Source organism: Lottia gigantea (assembly GCF_000327385.1).
Source record: "Lottia gigantea unplaced genomic scaffold LOTGIsca_104, whole genome shotgun sequence".
In the NCBI taxonomy this organism is placed as follows: Eukaryota; Metazoa; Mollusca; class Gastropoda; family Lottiidae; genus Lottia; species Lottia gigantea.
In genome coordinates this window covers 433,643-446,485 of record NW_008706849.1, presented here as the reverse complement: position 1 = coordinate 446,485, position 12,843 = coordinate 433,643, and the positions used below count along the sequence as shown (strand labels likewise).

Sequence of the window (12,843 nt, the reverse complement as noted above, 5' to 3'; positions counted from 1 at the left end):
GTGAAATAAAAGCTCACCAAAAAACTGGTCTAAGTTTAATTACTATTAGACTTAAATTATGTTAGATGTTACTTTGTAGGACTTGTTGAACTCTGGCAACCTCCTAATGAAATTGAGACTGGTTTTAGTTAGCAGGTGTTAACAATGAATGTGTGGGTTTGATATAAACATGGGGCCTCTGATATATTCATAAAACAAAGGCTAAAAAAATTGAAGAAGTCTGAAGCCAAAATAGTTTGATTTATTACCTCCCTTGTTTGAACTCTTTTGACTGACGAAACCTGAGAAGGTTTCAAAGATTCAAGGAAGAAAATTTAAATTTAGATTGGCCGCGAAGTACGAATGGAGAAATAATCAAAATGGGATCAGATAAAAAGACACCACCTCAGCCAACCGATAACTTCGTTAAAAAAGGTATGATTTTGATTTTGATTTTATATTTTTTCTTCTCAAACTTGGTCACCTATATTTTGATCTTGATCGAGGAAATGTCAAATGATTTATTTACAGTCAATTACACGAAAGTAATCATACGTTAAGTTACTGTGACACAATGTATAACACTGTGGTGATAGTCGTGTATATTTGATAGAAAAGACATATACATGTATATCATTTTTATAAAAACTGATATAATAATAATATAGACTATTATGTCTGGTAGAATATCAATACCATACTGTGCTACACTTTAGGCTACTTAAACAGACAAGTGTGCACAGTGAATTTTACGAACTGGGTAATCATCGGCAATAACCGTTTGTTACCCGGTTAATTACTAAAGATTATAAAAGGAGTCAAAACCACAAAACCGGTGGTAACTCACTGTTAACTAAACTAGAGTAAGTGTAAATGAGTACCCAGGAAGATTTTGGTTAGTTCCCGCGAATTGTCGGTACAAATCAACAGATACCAAACACCCCATTGAAGCGTCTGCTTCATTGCACCATTGTCACTCATTGCTACAGTCTCTAGGTAGGTAGATGACAAGTTAATGTTAGCTTCCAGCGGATGCTGATATCGCAGTCTCTAACAGATCAAAGGTTTTTATACCAGTTGTGGGGTCAGTGTAATGAGTGTATCTGTGTTCTGGTTCCACAACTGGTATAAAACTATTGACTCAATGAATATTAATAAGCTTGAAGCTGATTGACAGGCAAGAAGAAACAAACAGCTAATTAGAGAAATAATAAAATAATAACAACAGAGACTGTAGCAATGGGTAACAATGGCGCCAGTCCGTCTGAGCTCTGTCAGGCCCGCTCGTAATCTTACATTGAAGCAGACGCTTCATTTGGTTGTTTGGTATCTGTCGATTTGTACCGACAATTGTCGGGGAACTGGCCAAAATCTTCCTGGGTACTCATTTATACTTACTCTAGTTTAGTTAACGGTGAGTTACCGCCGCAAATGCGGTTTTTGACTCCTTTATGATCTTTAGTAATTAACCGGGATTAACTGGGTAACAAATGGTTATTGCCGACGATTACCCAGTTCGTAAAATCCACTAACCGTTTCAACACTAGGGCTGTGATCACTATTGCTGATTAGCTCAGCTAAAAAATTCATTTATGAATTTATCTTTCAAATAGGCCTTCTGATCAAGTGATAAGATATCTTTATATGTTAAGCTTTAATACAAACTTACCGGTGATAAGTTATATTTTTTGTGAGATGTTTTTTTAAGTTGATAAAGACGAGGTGAGATTGAAATTAGAAAAATGGAGAGAAGAAAAGAGAAATAAGAAAGCTGACAACACTGTTCAACCTAATAATGGCAATACTCGAAAAAGGTAGTCTTGATTCAAATCTAATCTTTGTGGAATTTCGAATTTCAGGAAACACAGACATCTGACTTGTATGGAATGGAATAGTGCAAATTGATGCAATCAGTGTCCCCGATACACATACAAAATTAATAAAACCTCTTTACGATCCCTTTAATTCCAATATTTTGTTGTCAGTTTTAAGCCTACCTTACTTTTCACTTTGTTTTTAAGGTTTCGTATCGGACAAACACCTCCACCATTGCCTAAAAGTGTTAAGAAAAAAAATCCAATCCGGAGTCGTATAGATTGTCATTGGAAGAAAAGAATAAGTACAGGATCCACCACTACTTCAAATAAGAGAGATCAGAATCTGGCAACAGGGTGAGTTTGTCTGATAAAATTATTGTGGCCACTATTGCCTATTTAATCAATTTATGACCAATTTGCCTTCTCATCATATTACAGTGATCAATTTGCCTAAATATGTAACAACTTTATGACCAATTTGCCTTCTCACCATATTGCAGTGACCACTTTTGCCTTTGTAACTAATTTAAAATGACCTATTTGCTTTCTGACCATACTAGAGTGACCACTTTTACATGTGACTCAATATTTTACAGTTTACTTTTTGTGTTGAAGTTTTTAAGATATTTTGATGACAATTTTCTCAATGGCCATATAACTGTTACTGAGGTCCCTCTCCAAAATACTTTGTGGTATCAATCCAAGATTTTAGAAATAATTTGAATATCTTCTCAAGTGCTATCAAAGAAAATAATCCTGTTAAAAAGTCTACAGTTGAATCAAGAAGATTAACAACTGTTATAAAACCTGGTAATAGAAATTCAACACAGTCAAATAGGTAAGTTCTAATGACCATCTCTCATATTATAAATTTTTCCTTTTTCAATGTAGTGTCACGGAATTAAACGTATGCTGACTGATTCAAATACCTTCAAATTTTTTAGCCCCATTTGTCACTGCTGCTGGTTGGGACAAGTAAGTAATATGCCAAGGCCTAGTATTTGTGATTATGATAAATAGACACCATTCACGAATCAACCATATTGAATCAAACAATATTAACGCAAACAAAAAAGTGGCATTGTTTCACTGTGAAATAGCCATCTTTCCAATCCCAATAACTCAAAACTATTATTATTTTACATTAGAATTGAAATTTATAAAGCTATTTAATGATGCTTTCAGGTGAAAGTTTACCTTCATAAATTTCTGTTGTTGATTTGGTGTTTTATGATGTCTCTGTCTTTTCCATAGATGGCACAGTTTGCAGTTTTAGCCTTGCATTCGATGGTTCCAAATCAGTCTATATCACCATTCCACAGCAACTTATGCCTTTTTGTAACTGGGTTAATCAATCTGGCATCCTCATACCTAATCCTCATATTGATTTGACATTTTTTAGGGCTGTTTTAGCTGTCAAACCAATTGTTTCAAACATAACCAACAACAAAAAAACATCCAGTAAAGATGGCAGTAGGAGAACTTCAAGCACATGTAATAAAAACAGAACAAGTCAATTAAACAACAAGTCTCTACATAAACCCAGCATCAAGACAACTACAAGCAGACGTCATTCATTACGTACAACAAAAACACTGAAAAATATCCCGTCAACTCCAATGTCTGTCAGCAAACGTAGAAAGCTGACCAATGATAATTCAGAGGAGAGTGTTTTAGCCTGGAGAATAGATGCCACACCACCTAACCATGTGAGATTTAATACTGCTCGACGTTCAACACCACATTCTAAAACTGTTTTAGCTCAAGCTAGGAAAGGTAAAGATGCATCAATGAGGTATGTATAAGATAATATATTATATTTGCATAAGCACTAACTGTGGAAGCTAAATTTGACAAAACATGTATAATTTGTCAATTGTGCACTTTGAAAGGTTGATAACAATGATGTGCCCTTATTATTTTGTTTACTAAATTGGTATTCCTACCACAAGAGGAAGAAATTCTAAAAGTTATCTAAAAGGTAAAACAAAAATTTGTAATGGAATAAGAAAAAAGTGCTCATATTATTTTCCTTGGAAAACTTGTACACTACATAACATTATCTTTCTTCAAAAGTCTAATCAGATATAGACGGTTTGTTGCTGAAACTTCATTCATCTCAGAGTAAATGTTAAACAAGATTTCCAGCTTGATATGACTGGCAAATACACCACAACTGTGCTATTTTGCATATAATTATGTATATATATGAAAATGTGATATTTTTGAAGTGATTAAATTTAATTAGTGAAAATATTCTACAGAAATACCTTAAAGAATTGGCTAGACTCTAATGGTAAAACACCATCCAAGTTTCGCCATTTAATGTGTTTTGATTCTGAAATGTCTGCTAAGAAAGTGAATACTGTACCACCAAGTAGAACCTCAATAACTGTAGCTGAGTTAACACAACAGGTATGACAAAAGATTTTTTATTTAAGGGTATGTTATATTTTGAAATATTTTAAATTGTAATGAAGAGTTAAAGATAAAACAAAAAGCACTGTGTGCTATCATTTATGGCATTTCCCCCTGTCAGTGATGCTGTGATGCAGATAAGAGGGGCTGACATGGAAAAAGCGTCTAGTTGTTCAGATGGGACAATAAACCAAGGCCCCGTGTGCTACAGACTGTGCATGTTAAAGATCCCTTGACAGTTGAAAATCTAAAAAGTTTCCCTCATTGCACCCTGCATGGCGTTGCCCGTATTCATTATCCCACATGATGCAGAAAAGTCCAACTCCATTCATTTCATTTGTCATTTATTGCATAGGAAATCAAAATTGACTTCATAATATAATCCCAAAATCCAAATATTGTTGAACTGTGAGACAAATCATTCACAATTCAGTGTTATAAGCCCACATGGAAATGTGGTTTCAGAGTTATTGCTGTCGTATGTACCTTGACTTATAAATATATTTAAGATTATTTGAAAATTCATTATGAAGCCACTAAAGATTTTATCATATCTGACAGCTGGTAGTGGGCGTATGTTACCTTGCCTGGCAAGCTATCTTTATTATTCACTGGGATTAAAATATTTTTGACAGCATGAAGCAATGTTAAAGGAAAATAATGTAGATGATGTATTTATTGATGATGAATCTACAAATCAACAAGATGACAAACTAGATCAACAAGATGATAAACTAGATCAACAAGATGATAAACTAGATCAACAAATATTATCAATGTTAGATGAATGTTTTACTTTATTTCTTGCAGTAAGTATAGTAACTGATAGAGGTGGGTTTATTTCTTGTTACTCCAAAGAATGTAAGGCATTGTGCAAAGCAACATACATGTGCCTATTGTTGATATTTCTGTCATTTTAAGACTGTACATTAGTAATATTTTGAAGCAGATGATCCAAATCACATAAGAATTATTAATGATAGATAGTAAGCTTGAATTAAATATTTGATTTAAATTGATATAGAATGTATTTATTTTAGGGTTTTTCTGCTGATGCTATATTACCATGGTTAGATAAAATTGAAAGGTTCTCCCCCCATGTTAAAGAGTATACACCATTCTATATTTGTAAATTAAATGTTGTTAAATCTACTGGTAATAAACAACAGGTTTTAGATGTTATACATGATTCTATATTTTACTCAGCTAAGGTAAGAAGATATCAAATTTAAGCTTATAGGGGCATTCTGGGTTTTTTTTTTTTTGTCAATTTTTTTTTTGCTGAAATCTGTAAAAACTACACACCAAAATTTAGAGAAATGTGTCCCTTAAATTATGTGAAAGTCCAGTTGGTAAACTAAACTGTTTAAAAAGTTAATGCAGACTTGTTATGTTTGTTATGCTGTTTGGAAACTGTTAAAAAACTACTGTATGGATTACATCAAAATAAATGCCCAATTGTATAGTAATATTTCTCCTACATATTCTATTATAAAGCCAAACTCCAAAACTTGGTAAAACACCCATGTCCATTCTTCCATTCGTTAACACTCTAGAAAAGCTCAATTTTTGACTGATTTTGACGAAATGTGGTGTGAGTCCCAAAAAAATTAGTATGAGTATTGCCCTTGTTCTTGAAACCACATTCACTTTTAGCCTCAAAACATTCTAGGAGGTTCAATTATTGACAGATTTTGACGAATCTTTGTGTAAGTGTTTGTTATCACCCAAGGATGAACCCTATTGAAATTAGAAAAATATTTATTATGAGTTATTGCCCTTGTTCCTGTATTCAATTTTTAGCATGTCAACACTCTAGATGGCACAATTCGTGGCAGATTTTTACAAAACTTGGTAATATTATTCAGTCTCGCCCTAAAGAGTTCAAAAGAAGTGTATGACTGAAGGTTGAATATTTCATACTGGTAATTGTTACTGTACTGCTAAATAATTTGTTTCAAAATCAAGCTATCAGTGGGCATATATCACCTTGCATGGTTAGTTATTTTAAAGAAATATTACAATAATGTTGTACTTTCAATGTGTTTTCTATGGTTTTTTTTGTCTAAATATGTTTTATATAGCCTGCAGATAAACTAGCCCAAGCAGTCAAATCAACTTTAGAAGAATTATTATCAGAAAATGAGTCATGTCAACCAGTGGAAAGTCCAGAAAAAATGAAAAATAATAATATCTTTAATTCTACTACCATAAAATATAGCTTAAAACAAGTTACTCCATTTACTAGTGCTAGAAAAAGGTAGGCTATTGAATACTTTAAAACAAGTTAGATCATTTACTGGTGTAAGAGATTCACTGATGAATATAGTGATTTCATATAAGCTTACTATTCTTCTTCTTGAGCCCAAGCAGGTGCAGAAAACTAAGATCATTTTACAAGATCTCATCCTTTGTGGTCAACGCAATGCTGAGACAGTTTTCCGATATTTGGAATTTTAGAGTATGTATAAAGTCAATAATGTTGACAGTGAAATGGATTTTGATTACTTTTATGTCTTTTTACAAAGATATGATGGCACACCCAGAGTGTGTTTTGAATCAGATCTAGATGTGCACAAAATCTTTTGCTGGTCTACTCTTTTAAAATCTATTTTAGAAAATTATTTATTAACTGTTGGCAGGAAAAGACATACAGAGAATGAGAAGTTTTCACCACGAGCAGTAGTAACACCAGTACGTAGATCTACTAGACGTAGTTTATCTGTGTTTAAATCTGATAAAGAGAACCAGGTTTACACTTCCATACAAGATATACCAGACAACCAGAGAACTAAAGCTTTATTTCATGAAAATATGGCACTAGAAGATGTTTTACAAGTTTAGTTTAGTTGAATTCGGATAATAGCGTAGTATAAGGTATACGTGGTAAGCATTCCACTTTAAGTTTAATAATATATATGTATATACTTTATATGTGTTCATTACCATGAAATATTTCGTTTTGAATTGCCTACAAATTTACACAAATATCTTAACCCTAATAAGTTAATCATGTTTTGAGGAATAAGACTAAAATAATAAAAATAACGAAAAAAAACATTGACTATTTCAATATTACTTTCTTGTCATCACTGTACAGAATTAAAAAGTGTACAGAATTTCATCAGGAATACTCTACTACTTATTCTAATGATCATGTCAAAGCATATTGAAATTGACATCACACATTAATGCGATGCAATTTCAAGGTCTTAGATGGAGATCTGACTGTGTCTAGTAATACCCCTGTGCCATAATGAATTTTTGTATTTCGTCAACATTAGGCTTTGTATAAGATTTTATCCATGTATATCAATATTATTTAGTAGTGCTATATGAATTAGGCTGTGAATGAATTACTTATTATATATTATATAAAATATGGAAATTGGTTTAAATTGTGTGTAGTTGTACATAGATATTACTAGTTTATAGTTTGTTAATGCCTAGTTCACACCAAAGGCGAATGCCGCGCTTTAAATCGGCGAGCAAAGCGCCATCATTTTTGTTTACTTTTCCAAAAACATCATGATCTCCTAAGTAATGTTACGCTCTGATATGAATTGGTTACGCTTTGGGGACGAATAATTTCCTGATTTGATCAGGCCTTGTTACGCATTGATAAGCTTTATTACGCTTTAATCAATTATGACGCTTTAAATCACGCTCTGATACGATTATCAAGCTCTGTTACGCATTGGAAAATTTCGAGATAGCCGATTTCATGCCGCTTTTGATCAAGTGGTGACAGACCGTTAAGACTGGGGTCCCTGCTTTGAATAAAGCTCTGTTAAGCTTTCCTAAGCTTTGAGTCAAGTTTTGCTGCACTTTGTTACGCATTGTTAAGCTTTGATACGCTTTCGGCGCTTTAATCAATTTGTGACAGAGCGCCCAAAATTTTTAAACAGTTTAACATTTTTTGGCGCTCTTGCCGAATGTCCCGCTTTGCTCAAAGCTTTTCAACGATCTATTACGACCCTGGCGCTTTAGTCGAGCTTTAAAGCGCCATCACGCCGTTGGTGTGAACTGAGCATTAGAGTTAGTAATCCTCCATCATTCAAACATGTTGAAACATTTGATTCTCAATATCATGTAACTGAAGTTAAAATGAAAAATGTTTAATTTCTTCGTTTCGATTTGTTCCAGTAGAAAATGAGTTTTTTCAATACCATGATTGTAGTTAATTATTTAATTTAATCAGGTCACAATTTGACAAAGCATGTTGGAGCATTACTGACTCCAGTTTTTATTTTATTTTTCTTTTCATGCATTTAATCATAATCCAAATTTAATTTTTGATTTATATTCATTAAGTTTTGCGATATTCTATACCAAACTTTGAAAAGTTAGTAACACAGTTACAAACAATTAATTTGAAATTGCCAACTAGTTTTCATAGATTTTATAAGGTATGTAAGATAGAAATTGGCTTAAGAATAGGAATTGTATTGTAGATTTTTATGAAATATCGATTACTGAACTTATGAGGTTCATTAATTTAAAAAATTAAACAGACTTCAACTAGTTTAGTAATGTGCAATAAAAGTTATTTATCATGTGTTTCGCTCATTACATTTACAGCAATAAAGTTCTGTAGCTCACATAAAACTTCATTTTATTCCACACTGCACTTAAAGGGTGTAACGATGAATAGCACTCTAGGGGAGCAGGAATAAATAGCACTCAAAGGGACCATAGATAAAGAACACTCTGAAGGAGCACATATAGCACTCTCAAGGAACAGGATTAAATAGCATTCAGAGAGAGCAGGGATAAATAGCATCCTACAGGTGCAGGGAAAAATAAAACTCTTAGGGGAACAGGGATAAATAGCACTCCAGGAGGATGAATAGAATTCTGCGGGAGCAGGGATGAAAAGCACTCTTCAGATTCAGGGATAAATAGCACTCTAAGAGAGCAGAAATAAATAACATTATAGGAGAACGGATAAATAGAACTCCGAGAGAAGGGATAAATAGCACTCTGTGGGTGCAGGGATAAATAGCACTCCAGGGGAACATGGATAAATAGCATTCTGCGGGAGCAGGGATAAAAAGCACTCTTCGGATTAAGGGATAAATAGCACTCTAAGGGTGAAGGGATTAATAACACTGTAGGGGAACAGGAATAAATAGCACTCTAAGTGCGCAGGGATAAACAGCACCCTGAGAGAAGGGATAAATAGCACTCCAGGGGAACAAGGATAAATCGCACTCCAGGGGGAACAAGGATAAATCGCACTCCAGGGGTGTATAGCATTCTGCGGGAGCAGGGATAAAAAGCACTGTTCGGATTCGGGGTTAAATAGCACTGTAAGGGAGAAGGGATTAATAACACTGTAGGGGAACAGGGATAAATAGCACTCTAAAGGGTGCAGGGATAACAAGCACTCCAGGGGATAGCGATAAATAGCACTCAAATAAATAGCACTCAAAAGGCGCAGGGATCAATACCACTCGAGGAAAACAGGAAGAAATATCACTCTGAAGGAGATAAATAGCATTCTGTGGGTACAGGGATAAAAAGAACTCTGAAAGAGAACGGATGAATAGCACTCAGAGAGAAGGGATCAACAGGACTTTAAAAGTGCAGAGATACGTAGCACTCTGAAGGTGTACCAATATATAGCACTACAATGAATATATAGTTAATGACCTTTTATGGGAATTCTATTCTCGTTACACCATAACACTACAATGAAGCAGGGATAAATAACACTTATACAATGAAGCAGGAATAGATACACTCGAATGAAGCAGAAATAAACAGCACTAAAAGGGAGCTGGGAACAGGGATACAATGCACTCTTGAAGGTGCAGGGATAAATAACACTCTTGTGGGTGGAGGGTTAATAGCACTTTAAGGTTGCAGGGATAAATAACACTCTGAGGGAGCAGGGATACATAGCACTCTGGCGGAACAGAGATAAATAGCATTTTGAGAGATCTGTTATAAACAGAACTATGGGTGGTGCAGGGATGAATAGCACTCTGAGGGAACAGGGATAAATAGCACTCCAAGGGTGCAGAGATACATGGTACTATGGGAATGTATGGATAAATAGCATTCTGAGGGAGCAAGGATACATAGCACTCAAAGAGTGCAGGGATAAAAATCACTCAAAGGGGTGTATAAAACCATAAGATAGCAGGGAAAATAGCACCTTGAAGGTGCAGGGATAAAAACACTCTGAGGATGCAGAGATAAAAAGCACTATGAGTTTGTAGGGATAAATAGCACTCTAAGGAAACATAATAATTAATAATAAACAGCAATTCGAGGATGCAGAGATAAATAGTACTTTAAAGGAACAGGGAAAATAGCACTCTAAGGGACCCGGGATAAATAGCACTCCGAGGAAGCACCTGAAAAGCGAAATTCTTCAAAGAGGGGTCGTAGCAGCTCCAAGAAAATGAGACATTTTTGCCTGCCCTTGTCGTGCAGATATACCATCCGAAGAACGTGTAGGGCACGATTTGACCTTTATCTCAATGAGCCCCCTTTTGGCATTTCAAAGCTCTCTTTACCTCCATAGCTCATTCCTGTCTCAGTGTTCTAGAATTACCTTTTACCTCGATCATTTAATCTTAATGTCGCTTTCTCGGGACATTTCGACCCTAGATCCCTGGAACTCACCTATCAATGAGGACTATAGGCTAACCATTTCCAAGCTAACCTTGTGACATCATGTTTGACATCAATTGTTAAACTGTTGTGGAATGTTAGAGAAAATATTTTGAAATGACTCTAGCTTATTCGTGCTGAGCTAGATGATTTAATTCATCTGAGTAACCAAAATGACACAATTAAGTTGGGTTATATGCGTCCTACTTTCTGTTCCAGTTAAAAAGGGCATCGCTATGCAGCGGTCCTTTGACATCGATCTTTGACATTTTCAGCATTATTTTGCATCAACTGAAAAAGAAACTGTTAATCTTAAAAACTGAGTGATTTATGGTCCAGTGGTAGAAAATGAAAAATTCATTTGTATATTATACAAGAATCGAGTAAAAGACAATACCAGATATGAACGATTTGTTGTTCGCACGTTCACAGGAGGCACGTGTTTGAAAGTATGGATCTGCTAATCAGGTATATTTAAAACTCGAGATCTGAACAAAAGACTGATTAACTAAGAACAGCTTTTCCAGTTCAAATGATTAACACCGTTTCGTCGGGGTGTCGACTATCTAAATTAAATTACCACCAGGAGCCATTTGGTCGTTATATCCAAGTAGTTGCCAAGGAAAAGGTCCGAACAAACTGTGAACAGAGGATGGCTGTTTTTCATATAAAACAGAGTTGAACTCAAACACAATCATCACAGCATCCAGCAATATCCACCAAAAGACACAAGAAAGGCACTTAAAAGGTTGGTAACTTTTCATTCATATTTCTACTGTGATATTTGTTTCTTAAACGGCAAAAAGAGTACCGAATTAAAAGGTACTTGTCTTACGACAGATTCAAAACATAGCGCAGGCTTATGTCAACGAATGTGCGAACTAAAATCTATCGACTACTGGCAACTGCGATTACGGAGATCGTACCAAAACATGTGCAACTATAGTGACAAGTGCGATTTTCAGTGGTCGATTTGCCACAATTTGCTCTCAGATTCTCCGAAAAACAGCGTCGTCAGTTTTCAAGTTTATACAATGGCGCATAAAAGATGTCAAACCATTGACAACGCTATTGAATTCACATTAGAAATTAGAAAATCAGGAAAAAGAAATCCATGTGATATACAACCACTGAAGTTATAAGAGTTTGAGACGATTTGGTTTTGTAAGATGGTCATTTGTTCTTTAAAAATCAAATAACCATTTAACATGACACATCGAATCAAATATCTCTTCAATAGATATGCAATGCAACCCAGATCTATCGTCATTTCACAACGCCTGGACCTCCGATTGTAATGTAAATCATCCTGTAGTCGGTGTGGTTTTGTAAGATGGTCATTTGTTCTTTAATCATCAAATGATCAACTGACAGATACCAACTGATTTTAGGGTTTTCTTCAGTAACAGTATACTCAATATATTGTATTTGGCGGATATTATTATTGTATTATGAGGATATGACACAGTAATATATTGTATTATGAGGATATTACACAGTAATATATTGGATTGTGGGGATATCACACAGTAATATATTCAAACGCAAAGTCTCTGAGTTGGACAGTTTTATCCGTCATGCAATGAAAACATCAGCTGTCGACGCGAATATTAGATCCCTCAATCGGACATGGCTCTGTAAGGTTACGCAGGTCCTGATCGACCATTACCAAACCACACTTCAAGAGAAGCTGACCACCATTCGTACCAAGTCTTTGTCATCACCTGCCGTCGACCGCATCGTTTCTCATGCCCTGTCCTGGGCCCGTCGCTCCTATGGGAAACGTCTCACTCAAGCTGTAATTTCCAAATTCTACCAAACAATCAACGAAACAAAAACCAGAGTAACCATATCTCTACCAACTGAAATGGACACTACACCTGCACCATCTAGAGCTACCACGCTGCCGAACCAAACCCCTAAACGAGCCCGAAGTTCACCAACCCCTAGTCCAGCAGACATAGGTAAACGCTTTCGTAGAGAGGGCACACCCCTTCTCTTTTCA

General features: G+C 35.1%; 1 protein-coding gene across 1 annotated transcript; it reads left to right on the top strand.

Moving 5' to 3' along the window:
• Positions 1 to 359: 359 nt before the first annotated feature.
• On the top strand, positions 360 to 7,058 carry LOTGIDRAFT_237368 (hypothetical protein; the record flags this gene model as incomplete). Its single annotated transcript, XM_009046647.1, has 10 exons — positions 360 to 414; positions 1,688 to 1,793; positions 2,001 to 2,150; positions 2,533 to 2,634; positions 3,199 to 3,591; positions 4,061 to 4,211; positions 4,850 to 5,023; positions 5,255 to 5,425; positions 6,299 to 6,474; positions 6,857 to 7,058. 10 exons carry the CDS (start codon positions 360 to 362, stop codon positions 7,056 to 7,058), a joined length of 1,680 nt encoding a protein of 559 aa, XP_009044895.1.
• Between the last annotated feature and the right edge of the window lie 5,785 nt (positions 7,059 to 12,843).